A 14,188-nucleotide genomic window follows, 5' to 3' on the forward strand; every position below is an offset into this window, starting at 1 on the left:
CAAAAAATTTGTATCTTTATCCTGATATATATTTTGTTATGATATTGTGAAGCAAAGTTGGTCTGAATTTAGCAAGAAGTAACTTACCAGAGCCAACGGTCACTGGGACAAAGGTCAAGGTCATTTGGGACCAAAGGTCAAGGACAATGTAATCTCTGACAACGACCATGTCTGTTACTGGGGGAGGTATGTAAGGTATAAATAAAGCATATCAAAGCTAACATGTGATTTTTTTTACTGGAACGTATATTTCCGTTAGACCAGCAAGAGTCAAATCATAGTATACACTCTGTATGTATAATTGTGATTGTTCTTGCAGTCGAAATATCAATGTCAAACGTTTGAAACAGAAAGCTAGATATTAGATACAGGAAATTGTTGATTTCAAAGAATGAAACTGAGTGGAAGATCCAAAACTTGGACATTATTTGCAATATTACTTAACTGGGGGTGTTTTGTCATAATCACTGAAATATGCAAGTGAGCGATACAGGCCCTCCTCTTTTGAAAATGTGACTGTTTAGACATAGTATTTAAAAACGGTATATTTTGATAATATTTTAATACATTTCTTTTCATTTCGATATAGAGTTGAAATTATCGTTTCATTGTTCGTTAGTATTAATGTCATCAGATTTTTTATGTTCACATTAGAAGAATATTAGTGGTCAATAATACTTCAGCGTTGTCTTTAATTGGACACTATAAATCTAACATAAAAGGACATCGTGATAAAATTGCATGTTATTGGCTATCAATACTTACCATTCTCGTGATTCCGTCCAGATAAGCTTTTCCCTGAGCCATTTTCGCAATTTACGAACTTTATTGCCCTAATTCGGTTTCCGGATGTCTTCAGGCTAAGCTGAAATAAGACAACGTTTATCCTCTGTGTCGCTTCAGTTATCTATATATAGCAACTAAGCAAGTATGTAGCCCTCTTTTTCTGGAGTATCGGCGACAGTTAATCAGGTATAAGCATAGCTAAACGTCATATTGATTTGGAACTCTTTAGTGTCTGCCGTTGGAGCAGTGAGCTTATCCCCATAACTAGAATATGTTGCAGGGAAATGTATAAATGAGTCGAAACATGTTTGATAAATAACCCCGTAAAGGCAACACGTTGAAATATCAGTTAACATACTTTGCTTTGCGCGTGTCACATCTGGTAGCTTAATGTATAAAGCAATCGCAGAAGTGAAAAAAGAAGCGATATAACTGAACGCTGGATTCAGGAATCGTTTATTAGATAAGTCACGACACTTAAACAGGTATATTCAAAGTTTTCAAAACCTCAATGATAGTGTTCAAATGTATCTATTGGAAATAAACTGTGCATTAGATTTTGTGGCTACACGTTTTTGTACTTGTGTTTATACATTCACACATATGCTTAATTAGTTCACTCATGTTGCTAAGTACATAGCGTTTTTGTTAATGCACGTGTATATTATATGTGTATTCTGTTATTGCACGTGTTTATGCCAGTTCAGATTATTTCATTGCAAGTTTTGGTGCCTTTGCGTGTGTAAACATATTAACTCGTAACATCTTTAAAATACAGTAACGAACATGCTAATAGCATTGACATTTAAGCATTATGGGGTCGTTTAATTATTGATCTCTTGATAATACCGCTATTACAATAAATGACAATTAGTCATCATGGAAAACAATAACTAATTACCATTAGCAGCGGAAACAGAAAAAAAATGTTGAAACGTATTCTGTCAAATGATTGTTCAAAAGCACATTTAGATTACAAATTTAGAATGAGAAAAGTACGGCCAATCAATGTAACTGTATGATGCATTGCAGTCATCTGGTCCATCTGGGACGTGTCAATTACACTGAGGGCCTAAAATACTAATATCTTGGCGAAATGTTAAAATGAAATATTGAATGGTTGCCAAATCTGGATGAGGAGATGCAGTATCCATTAATTAAATATATTTCATAAATTCTACGTTTGATTTATAAAGAACGCAGATGTGTATATTCTGAACCGTTTCACTGTTAATCCTGACTTAATTTGCTTAATTTCGTTTTAAATCAATCGGTAGAACTCCGAAGCACTGGATTCAAATCTTTTCAGAGCTTAAAAGCAATAAATGCTACATCAACGCCCATCATGTGTGTAAATCTCATTTTCATACTTTCCGAAAAGTTATTAGAAGTATATTTGATAATGTTGGATCATAACTTAATATGTTCTAGATAGTTAATGTGTCGAAAGGCTTTGTGTGCATTCATCTAAGGAATTAAAAGGGTGTATTGGCCATGACTTGGAACATGGACAAGATACAGACATGTTGTCTATTTACTTTACATTAAGTTCATAGTTTGCTCTCTAGTTTGACTCGTGATTTCGTTCCCACTTACCCGGCTCTCATTTTTGGAACTTTTTATTAGAATACTTTGTTTGGATCTCGATCTTAATGCAGGGCGTCGTCGATTAATCACAGAAGCCTATTACACTTTACTATTTTTTCTCATGTTTAATTTGTATGTTTGCGTGTAAATATTTAAGTAGTAATACCGTTTTTTGTCCATACTTTTGAGACTTTCTTTTCCAACATTCAACTGGTAACCATTCAATTAATTCTAATTATGCAATACGAGATTTTACACTGACAATCTGAAAGTCGCAATTGCAACACGAGCTAGCAGTGCGACACACATAATGTCGCTTATTGATGTGCATATGCGAAGTGATAGATTGGCAGACAATCTAGTCATCTAATGTTAATCAATAACAGTATACGTTTTCGTCATCAGTATAGCAAGTTTAGCCACACATTATTGATGATATTGTGGATGACGTCATCAAATGCTAAATTTTGTTCTGTATTTTTTTTTACATTCTGTCGCTTGTTACTCAATAAATCAATTAATATTTTCTAAATCTCTAAAAGTCCAATTACTGTAATTTCTTTCAACACCATATATTTTTGTAAAGCCTCTCTACAAGATATTGGAATATTTAATTATGACGTCATCTAAGTGGGTTTTTTTCATTGACCTTTACTTTCCATAACGTTGGTCAAGCGTAAAGAACTTTATCTCCTTTTCTATTACAACCACACACCGCCCAGAGGACATAACTCAATAGCGTTCGAGTTGTTTACGTCAAATTCCAATTCCACCATTCAACAGAACAGTATAAGGCTTCATGTATATGTTTGTTGTTCATTCAAACTGTTCTTATAATGAAAACCTTCGGCAGAATGGTGCCATTTCGAGAAAGATTTTTTATGCTTAAACGCTAGTGCGATATACTTCTCAATGTGTATTGATCTCTTATTTCTAGAGCTTCTTAATGCGTTTTTATGTTTTTTGTTTATCCACAATAATTTTTCATGAACAGTTTTTTTCGGGGGGGGGGGGGGGGGGGGGGGGGGGGGTTGCAGGGGGTACATAAATATAGACCTGTGTTTGGTATTTTTCAATTCCTTACTCATATTTTCCAAATCAGAAATTATTTAAGTGTTTCCGGCAATATAAGGGTAATGATTGTTGAACTGCGTTTAAAATTTTTAGTGATCAAAACTTATTATTTGAATTTTATCATTGATATTAAATGTAAAATCATTGCTATTTTTCAAGTGTCTAATTTTTTTTTATTTTACAAGGGATTTGAGAATGAACAACATATCTACTCTTCCTGACTATGTCTTCAAAAGATACCAGAACCTTGAAAACCTGTAAGTATATAGATAATGTGTAAGTAGCATTTGCGTTATGAAGTAAAATCCATGATGTTAGGAAAAATGGCATGCAACATTTTACTAGAATATTAAAACATAACAAAGCTATATCAATATAGTCTATTACAAATTCAAATTAACGATAATGTTAATTTAATAATTTGTAGCATGATATTTTTGATATCTTGATTTAAATATCACTATTCCAAATGGTGATGTATTATATTGAATAAGCTTTTTTGGCAATTTAAATGAAACCTTTATGATTAATTATCCAATTAATTTGATTTAAGGAAAATAACAGGATTTTCAAGAAGGTGTCAATGTGATAACCAAATCAAAACGGCTTGTGTATAGCTTGCATTTAACATTATTTAGCAGCAATATCAATTTATTTCAAAAACATTTCGTTGCTTCATGGAATATTTCAAACGTATTGTGTCAGATGAACATCTTTGTACTTGCTGTCCCCTTGGCGTGGCGCTAAAATAAAAGATATGGCTAATTTTGCATTAGTTTTCTCTTTATTTTTCTTGAAATGTTCTATAAATCACAAAATAGTTCTGATTTTCCCTGCTGGCGCTCACAACTGCAAATTATACGCTGGGAAACATATCTAGCACCATTTCACTATCAGTATGATAGACCTGAAGTGTTGTCAGTGTGGTTAGGACAATATAACATCTGTGAAATAGCGCTAAAGAATTGTTCTTAGTTTTCCAAATTCATTCAGAAACTTTAAAAGTTGTATGTTAGGATTTTAATAAACTGACCGATCAAAACACACATAAAAATGTAGTACATGATGTTCTTTGTAAAATAACAAAAAGTGAAATTAGAAACATAAAGTACTGTGTTCTTTCAAATAATAATAATTCCGCGTTTAGCAAAGAGCAAACGAACGAGCCATTTATGTTTTAACGAGGAAATATGACATTTGTAGTACACATCCCCTGCCAAGACGTGCGTTGCATGTCATGGGATGATCACATCTGACTGGGAGTATCTCCATCCTGTCGCTAAGAAGAAATGTCATGACAAGCCATTTTACATTGGCTTTTTTCATAATCATTTAGGTTATCTAATCCATCCTTATTCCTGTGTAGCGAATTCCCTTTGATCAACAAGTCCTATCTCTTCCTGTACCAGTTCTCTCACTGTTACATTGATTGTATCCTCTTACGGAACAGGAAACATGTTATCCCTTAAGCTAAGCTTCCGATGAGAATCCCAGTGGGGTTTCAGCATGGTTTAAAACATATCTGGTTCATGTTGTTGATATGGTGTTAGCATAAGGTTTTGAACTTCGATATACAATAATAATGCATATCAAACACAATACAGCGAATATACTAATGAAGGTGAACTGAAGGTTAGAATTTCGAAACAAATGATTGCTTTATTGTAAATAAATAACTCTTAATACATCAAAGATCACATGGACATTCACTCATGAACATTTTACTTTTACAATAGGGTACTGGGTTTTAAAGGTGTCTCTCTCTTTGTAGGCGTCTTACCAGTAATGTTCTTGTGGAAATGTCCGACAACGCTTTATTTGGTCTTGGACGACTCAGAGAACTGTAAGTATAGTTGTTGTTGTTGTTGTTGTTGTTGTTGTTGTTGTTGTTGTTGTTGTTGTTGTTGAGGATGTCGGATTAGATAAGGGATGAATTAGGTCACTTATATGCGATATTTTTGAGAAACCAAGAAAATATTTTACTAAATGATTGTTACTAGTATACATTTCCATAAATATACTTCCTTGATATGGTGCGATCATTAAATCGCCGTGTTGTCGTGTTTCATCCGCAATATCGAATTATTATTGTATATTTACGACTGCCTGTAATGTCAATATGCAATAAGTCATCACACCTGATTAACTTCACGTCGGATTTGTCACAGAAGAGGATTAGTATCTAATACGATTGATGAATTTGCACGGGATCACACATAACATATTGCATTTCGATTAATACATTTTGCACAAAACCCCAATATTGACTGTATCATTTTGGTATTGTGAAGGTCATGGAGTTGGTGCCGGGCTCTACTGACATATATCTGTACAATGATAAAAATCATTGTTAGGAAATTATGATTTCCTCAGATATCACGGTGTCTCATCTGTTGGAGATGTTGCACTTCCTAATGCATTTGAGATCCAATATTGGTCTCGTTCTTGGTGGCGTTATTAGACTTTATGTGTTCCAAATTTTCTCCCAAACCAGTAGTTTATCTCCGATCAAAGCTAGGATGTTCAGTTCTTTTGGGTTTGTTTTACATGTACACTTGGAAAAAAAATGAAAAAAAAGAAAGCCCCTCAGTTAATCGATATAAATCGAAATTATTAGATTTTACATGATTCAAATACAGCTTAAAATTTGATTCCCTTGCTTCAAACGTAAGCCTTTTCGTCTCAATTTCCTGAATTCGGATTCCATGCAGTTAGTCCGCTTCTTCATGAGAATGAATTGCTTTGCCAAATAAATTTATAAAATTGTTGTTTTATTCTGTTTTAATTAATGAATTCAGAGAAGGATCAAATAAATACTGTTTTCAGAATATATATTATTACATGATATTATTTCCGACATCAAGATACAGTCAACCATTTGGTCTAACAAGGATATTTGTCATGAAAATCAAGAATAATAGTCTTCCAAGGTCAAGGTCAGGTTTCACTATATATTAATTCTGTCGAAGTGGTTGACTGAGCGGGATCCTCCAATCGCTGTTTGACTAATCTAAGACAGGCAGTGCCAGGTAAATTTCTTGTTACAACCTGACACATTTTGTAACGTACATACAACGGACAATGTACCGTTATGATATATATTTCACTATTCCCATAAATAGTGACACTAAAAGAATGAAAAGGGGATATATAAAACAACAAAATCATGAATTGTGAAAGACGGGCTAACAATTTGAAACGTTTGTTATGTAAATCAAAATTTGATATGAACACCTCGAATGTTGTCAGTGGTGTACACAAGTACAAAATAAAATCATTGAATGTACAGTATTGCCTATGTCCCGACTGTGTTTTTTACGTCACGTTATTGTAAACTTATGACGTCGTCACAATTGTTGACGTCATACATCTCTAAGCAACGTTCAAATAAACAAATGTTCAGACCGCATGAAGAAGCCTGAGAGGGCATAAAGGCCCGAGCGGCAAAGTCTTGTTTTGTTTTTGTTTTTGTTATTATAAACATATATATAAATGTGTTAGCAAATTTGGTACGTATTACATCACGTTATCATGTGAAGAATATGGTTACCATTTCAATCTATAAATTTATTTTGTTATTTTAAATGATATCGTAAAATATCAATCTCAAACCGATTCCGAAACAAGTTTTATATATTAATATATAACGTATTATTAATTACTCCTGTTAGCCCGGTTGGAAGCGCGTTATGGGTCATACTGTGAGAGCCATAAAGATTATACATCTAAAACCAACATGGTCGTGGAGGTGACCCAACACCTTTCCACGTCCAATCAGTGTGTTATGCCCGTGCCAACCGACCATCCTAATGAATGAAGATTTATTTGAAATGAACACTAGTCATATTGATGCTGCAACGATTCGAGAGAATTTTTTAATTGAGATCAAGGCTGCATTAGATGTTGTTTGTTAACCATATTAGCCACAATGACTTCTGACACTTCTAGCTACGTTTGAGCTAGGCTAGTTTAGATGCTAGCTCAGATACTTTCTCATAAAATAATTACTTGACATGATAAGGCATATCATAAAATAATTACTTGACATGATAAGGCATATCATTTGTAGTATGTGTTGTTATTGTTTTGCATCTTGTGTTGAATAGGTACTTGGATGGGAACAAGCTGGAGATTGTACCACTGGCCTTTCACACGCTAGAAAACCTCCAGTTGCTGTGAGTGCCTTTAAGACAATAAGGCTACTGTGAGATGTCCTTCAGAGTCATTGCGAGCATCGAATTTGATGTTACCTTAGTTACTTAAATCATAAAGTACCTTAGATAAATCTAATTTGAAATGTCCGTACAAAATCTTATTTGATATTATCTTAGGAAAATAATTCAAATGTAATGTGATTTAATGTAAGGCAAAGATAAGTTATGGTTATCTAAGGCAACACTAATGTGAGTTAATCGAGTGTGAAAGCACACATGAGAAACGTCCTGTGAGTTTATTTTTGAAAAAAAAATGGAATTTTAAGTTACATTTGACAAACAATAATTGAGATTTCCCTGGAGAATTCTAATGTAAGCATACATCAGTATAATTTAACGCAAGTTCACATAAGACGAAGAAACTGCGATCCTTGATGCCAAATCGATGAGTAGTTTTTATACCAATACAATAACTCTTTTTATTGTCTTTTGACAGCATAATATTGAATGTCGTTCTGGATATAAAAATGTCACGGCAAAAAAACGGACGTCAATATTCTTCATTTTATGAAGAAGATTGGTGAATTAGGTTTTGGGTTGTAATGGCTAATATCCTATCGGCTGCTTCAGTCATTAACACACGGTATCCCATGAATATTAACTGGCAATAGAAAATTAGTAAAAACAAAACAAAAAACAAAAAACAATATATAACGATGATTAATTTGACTAACCTTACTGTAGAACCATACGTGTCCTACTTGTTTGATCGGAGTCATTCACCTATACACATCCGATCGAATTATCATACATCATATTACTTTTATAATTTTACTACATAAGGTCATTGGCTGTTCAATGTTAAAGATAAAAAAATATTTTGTTTGGTTAATATGATATTAGATTTACCTTTGTTGTGAGATTTGTTTTATATATTAACTCTTGAACCATTAGAGTGTAACGTAAATGCTGTAAAAATAATTCAATAACTTCAGTAATTAACTGTTTCAGCCATCTGGATGCCAATCACATCAACCAAGTGCCTGCAGGCAGCTTTAGGAACTTTAGACGACTGAAGTCCCTGCATATAGAAGCCAACGCTCTTACGTCATTTCCTGTGGATGCGTTTCAATATTTGTCGGCTCTGGAAGCTTTGTAAGAAGATTCCTATGGCCTTATTGAATCTAATGAGTTTTTTTATGAGCGGCCAAAATCAAATTAGTATCGGAACGACCGCTTAATTAGGAAAATATCCTCATACAGTGACCTATTCAGATACATTTTAAAACATCAGATCACTAGGTCATGTCTTGTCTGAACTGATTTGTGAACAGTGAAATGCAATACGTTTTGATTTTAGATGAAGAATTTCAATTCATTCTCATTGTAAATTTAATTTGAAATAACCTTAATCAGATAAATTGAAATGTTCTAAATGTTTTGAAGACTGAGACGTATACATGGCTTCTTATGAAATACAAACATATTATAACAAATGAACTTGTATGTAATTTGCTAGCAAGGTTTCTTTCACTCTCTATTATATACCGTGTTTGATTCTGCCTGGTCTTGAGATCATTTCATAGAAAATAAGAGCATGTGATGTAGTTACAAGTCAGGATTGAACTGCTGCCATAACCGTATTTAATGATTCTATCTCTTCTAAAAGGTTTTCCCTTTTTTGTAGAGATTTGTCTGTGAACAAAATCGAACGACTCCAAAATTATGCTTTCAGCAACATGACAAATTTGATCTACTTGTGAGTAGCAACATATGTCTTCATATTACTAACTTACGAAATACGATATACGTGTACTACATCGAATTACTTAGTGTAAAACGTCTAGTGTAAAGTCAAATTCACACAAAGAATTAATGAAAACAGTTTCTTTTAACAGTGAACTTAAATATAAGCTAAGTCATTGTAATTTATAGTAAGTTTTCCTTTGGAAGTTTATATATTTCATTGCTTGATACTGAATACTCCTTTTGTTGCTGTTGAAGCACAAAAAGTCAGGAAGAAACTACAGTAGAATTTTCACAAAGTTTCGTGTCTATTTGTTACAATATGCCAATTAGATACAAATATTTCTTACAACTATATTTTAAGGAAGTAAGACGTATGTGACAGGATATTCCAATGTGGTGCAACTATTTTTGTGTGGCTCTCAAATCTACAAACAGATATTATATATATGTCAAATAGCTATATACTAAAACAATAAAAAAAATCTTCAAACATTTTGCAGACGAATAGCTGATAATCTGCTGAATGAGATCGAGGACTATGCATTTCAAGGATTAAATGTACTCACCGAATTGTAAGTAGCTTGCCTTATCACATGGGTTATAAACAAGGGTCATCTTTGGTAGAATACCAAGAATATCATCTTTGACAGTTTCATAGGAAAAAAATAATGGATTTAAGAAAGAAAAAAACTGTCAGATAAGGCACATAGCTTAACTTGATTTCTTATGGAAAATTTAAATTAAGGATGAAACTGGGGCTTAATTAGGGGAAATTAGAGATAGCGCGAAGGTGGACACAGTGAAACCATGATTATACAAAAAAAAGACGCAAAAACCCGTAAAAGGACAATTAGTAGGAAAATAAACATGACGGAAGGACAACAGTGTTCTTGGTAACTGTTCTCACGTCAATCTAGGTCAAATCCCCTGTAATGAGGATGTCGCACACCAAGTGACAAGATACTTCGAGACTTGATAAGATGTAGTCCCAAAGAAACTTCTCGACTTACTAATGAGTAGAGTTTGTCGATATATTCACGTCAGGAAGAAAAATTGTATTTCCCAATGAGATAATTACGTTGATCACGGATCTCATTACTAGTTGTCATTTGTCCCATCCTCTGCTATCTTAAGTTGTCACTTTATCCGAAAAAGATTAGCAGCGATGGCCAAAAATAAGTTTAGGCTGGAGACAGAACGTTATGAGAATATCATCATCGAGATATATATCTTATGAAGAAGACGAAACAAACAAAAAATATATTCATCTTGAAATAGCAATCATCATGATTTTCTGAGATAAGTTTGGTGCAAAGGTTAACAATACTGTCTGTCATAGCCATCATATGATGCTGGAGACGAGCAGGCAGTTGCGGTTTTAGGTTCAACATCTAAAGAAACAGCATTTTCCCCGAGAAACAAATTTTCATTTATTTTATTTGTTTGACAATGTTATCTAGCTGTAGCATCTCAAATATCATCAGTTTACCTGCGGTGACGGTTTGTTCATCGCGAATGAAATGCCGCCGTTGCTGAAAAGTAATCAAGTTTTTTGTTCACCAAGTAGATTCGATAACAGCATCCTGCTTCAGAGCTACAGGGTTTATTCCAATAGACGTATTTATTAAAAGTAATGTTTGGTTTGGTTAGGTTTATTTTGTTTAACGTCCTAAGGTCATTTAAGGACGGCCTCCCGTGTGTGCGACATGCATGCGTGTGGTGAGTGCGCATTTGTGTGTTGGGAGGCTGCGGTATGTTCATGTTAAGTCTCCTTGTGATAGGCCGGAACTTTTGCCGATTTATAGTGCTACCTCACTGAAGCATACTGCCGAACACACCCAGCAGCACACCCCACCCGGTCCCATTATACTGACAACGGGCGAACCAGTCGTCCCACTCCAAATATGCTGAGCGCTAAGCAGGAGTAGCAACTACCATTTTTAAAGACTCTGGTATGTCTCGGCCAGGGGACAGAACCCAAAGCCTTCCTCACAGGGGCGAACGCTCAACTGACAATATCGAATTGCCCATTTCTTTCCTTCCCACTGTTGATTACCAGCAGGACATCTACCCTCAATTAACCCCAACTTAAAAATAATTACATTAATTCGGATTTAACGTAAAAGTCACCATGAAGCAGCTCTTTCACGGAAGGGGGGGGGGGGGGGTGTCGTTAAGAGAATTGAATAGCATTAATAAATGCTTAAAGAAATATCCACTTTTGCGTCGGAAACATATCCGAATTTTAGCGTTGATTTTGAATTTGTATTTATATTAGTTTTTCGTTTTGCTTTTCTATTTATTAAGTCACTGTCATAATTAAGTGTAAACAATTATGGTCAAACGCTATCTTACTTGTGCATGTCTTAGGTTAGCATAGTTGTTACCCACACATAACCGAAATTACGAAAATAGACAGCACGTAAAATCTTAATGCAGTACTATGTATTAAAGGATTGTGTAAAACACATACAAGATATTAAATCCTTTCAAAGACAATTGAGAGTAGGAAACGTAGAGCTAAAATGAATCAAAATGAAGCATACAGCTGTTTCGTCCTTTTACGACCCGTCAGTGGTATTTAGTGTGTAAAGTGACTATAGGAGAGGATGCGATCGACTCAACTCAAAATAGATCAAAAGAAATAGGTCAACCCTGTCTATAAAGGACACCAAAGGGACAGACCAAAAGTGTCCTTTACACAGAGGTTAATTATGTAATAAATTTGAAGGAGTGGGTCTGATGCGCCTGTCCTTTATAGACAAGTGTCCGGTATATAGAGGTGTCACTTACAACAGGTTTCACTGTAGGTTTCACTAAGTTTACCAATGGTTATTTATCTAGCTCAGTAGGATTATTTCAGTTGTAGAGTATCAATATGAATTGCAGTTAGCAACATCAGTGAAATGGTATCAATAAAAAAACGAATTAAAAATGTAGACGTACCACCAATAAGATTAAGTCTAATCCTTCGTTACCGAGTAGCTGTAACGTCCTACGTATATGTCAACCTTATTACTCTTAAATGAACTGTTAGAAGGATTCACGTCTTAGCGGAAGGTATAACTTTTTGGCTTGTGTAAATTAACAGGAAGCGTCAAATCAAAAAGTCTCCTAATAGCATCAAAAATCAATACATTATATTGTCTCTTGTCTAGCTGTATAATATTAACGACACTTAGTATCTGTATTAGACGAAAACCAAGTTTACATTATTCTCGAATTTCAGCAAGTGATTAAATCAAATATTATACTGATGCATGTTATAGAAATATGTCCTTGGCTGTTTGTTCTCCGTAATAGCGCCTCGGGCAAGCTATTGATATAACGAGACAAACAACAAGCCAAATTACCATGGCAATGCACATGAGCTAATTCACTTTAACACCGCGTATCAAAAATAACATTATAGCAATTTGTAAATCACTGTAAAGATATAGTATCACTTCAAAACCGCAATACCATTCGCACGCTACTAAAACACTTAAATAAAGATAGCGTAATTACGAATATAAAACCGCACAGACTGATAACATAACTAAAATAAAAATAGTAGCACAAAACACTCCAATAACAAAAATATACCACAAACATACATAAATCAAATGCCACTAGAAAGAGTAACAAGTGTGTCAACATAACAGGATCGATGGAACACATATATCCAATATCACCGCAACTAGTTTATTGTTTAAAAGAGACTTATGTCAACATAAGATATTAATATTACCATAAGTATACTAATGTCACTGAAACTGGGAGAAGGTTCAGTCGGCGGACACTGTAACCACCGGTTCCATGAACGAACTGGAGACAAAGAGAAACAGAAAGCCAATAATCTACTTTTATACATACATGTAAATCGGGGAAATATTGCTGTAAATATATTTTGCATGGGAAGTTGTCAAATGTATTCTTAGACGTAGAAAACACGGATTTGTTCACGAAAGCAAGTGATTTGCGACAATATAAAAAGAGCGATCAATATTCCTGAAGTGTTTTTGTTGTTTTTTTCAGTTCTATAAATAGCGTTATTTTTGTAACAGTAATACCATTCCTGTCACCAGATTGACGTAGTTGTCACCAGATTGACGTAGTTAACACTATTTCCGAGCGTGTTTATTCCGTTGCCGTGGTTTAATTAGGTTGAAAACAAGCGTAGTCATTTCTCTATTTCATTGCAATAGATTTCCGTTGGGCAAAGAGCTAAAACCTTGGAAATTATCATATCCGTTTTTGTGATTTGCATTTGGGACAAATATGGTAGCATGGAAATGAAATCTATTGAAGTCTCCGAAACAATCAGTTCTTCCTGGTAAACTAAAAATACTGAAAGGTTTGTTTAATATCACGTGATTATATTTCGCTCTTACTCTCTCCTGGTCTTAAAATTTACAGAGCACTGCCATGTAAACATTATTCAGTGAATTATCAGCGAGTAAAGGAACTATTATGATGTGGTATATGAGTACTAGTATACGCCCAACTCGACGGATGTATTTTGAGATATTGACTCCGTCCGTCCGTCCGTCAACCATTAGGTAAAGGTTTTGTTTATATATTCCTTCAAAGACATCTTACCGTGCATTAGAAAACAGCGCTACAGTGTTAATTTTTGCATGAATATTCCTATGGGGGTCTTGCTCACAGGCGCTTGCATAGAAAATATGACTTTCAATTTTTGTTTGATATGACAGTGGTATGTGTAATCTGTTAAGTACAAGGTTGGCAACAACGCCACGAGCGAAACGGCACCCCATCTCACTTCAATCGACTAAAAAACACATTTATTTAAACTGACACGGCGCACACTATATGCGACCGTCATCAGAAAACAT

The 14,188-nt window shown here is 34.4% G+C and overlaps 1 protein-coding gene across 1 annotated transcript in view; it reads left to right on the forward strand.

Moving 5' to 3' along the window:
- LOC117335750 (leucine-rich repeat-containing G-protein coupled receptor 5-like) overlaps window positions 1–14,188 on the forward strand; it is a 73,261-nt gene that overhangs the window by 41,854 nt on the left and 17,219 nt on the right. The window contains exons 2-7 of the mRNA XM_033895927.1: window positions 3,633–3,704; window positions 5,219–5,290; window positions 7,554–7,622; window positions 8,613–8,756; window positions 9,289–9,360; window positions 9,851–9,922. Coding sequence (XP_033751818.1) covers window positions 3,633–3,704; window positions 5,219–5,290; window positions 7,554–7,622; window positions 8,613–8,756; window positions 9,289–9,360; window positions 9,851–9,922 — 501 coding nt within the window. The remainder of the gene's footprint in view (window positions 1–3,632; window positions 3,705–5,218; window positions 5,291–7,553; window positions 7,623–8,612; window positions 8,757–9,288; window positions 9,361–9,850; window positions 9,923–14,188) is intronic.

This window comes from Pecten maximus, chromosome 10, assembly GCF_902652985.1.
Source record: "Pecten maximus chromosome 10, xPecMax1.1, whole genome shotgun sequence".
Lineage (NCBI taxonomy): Eukaryota > Metazoa > Mollusca > Bivalvia > Pectinida > Pectinidae > Pecten > Pecten maximus.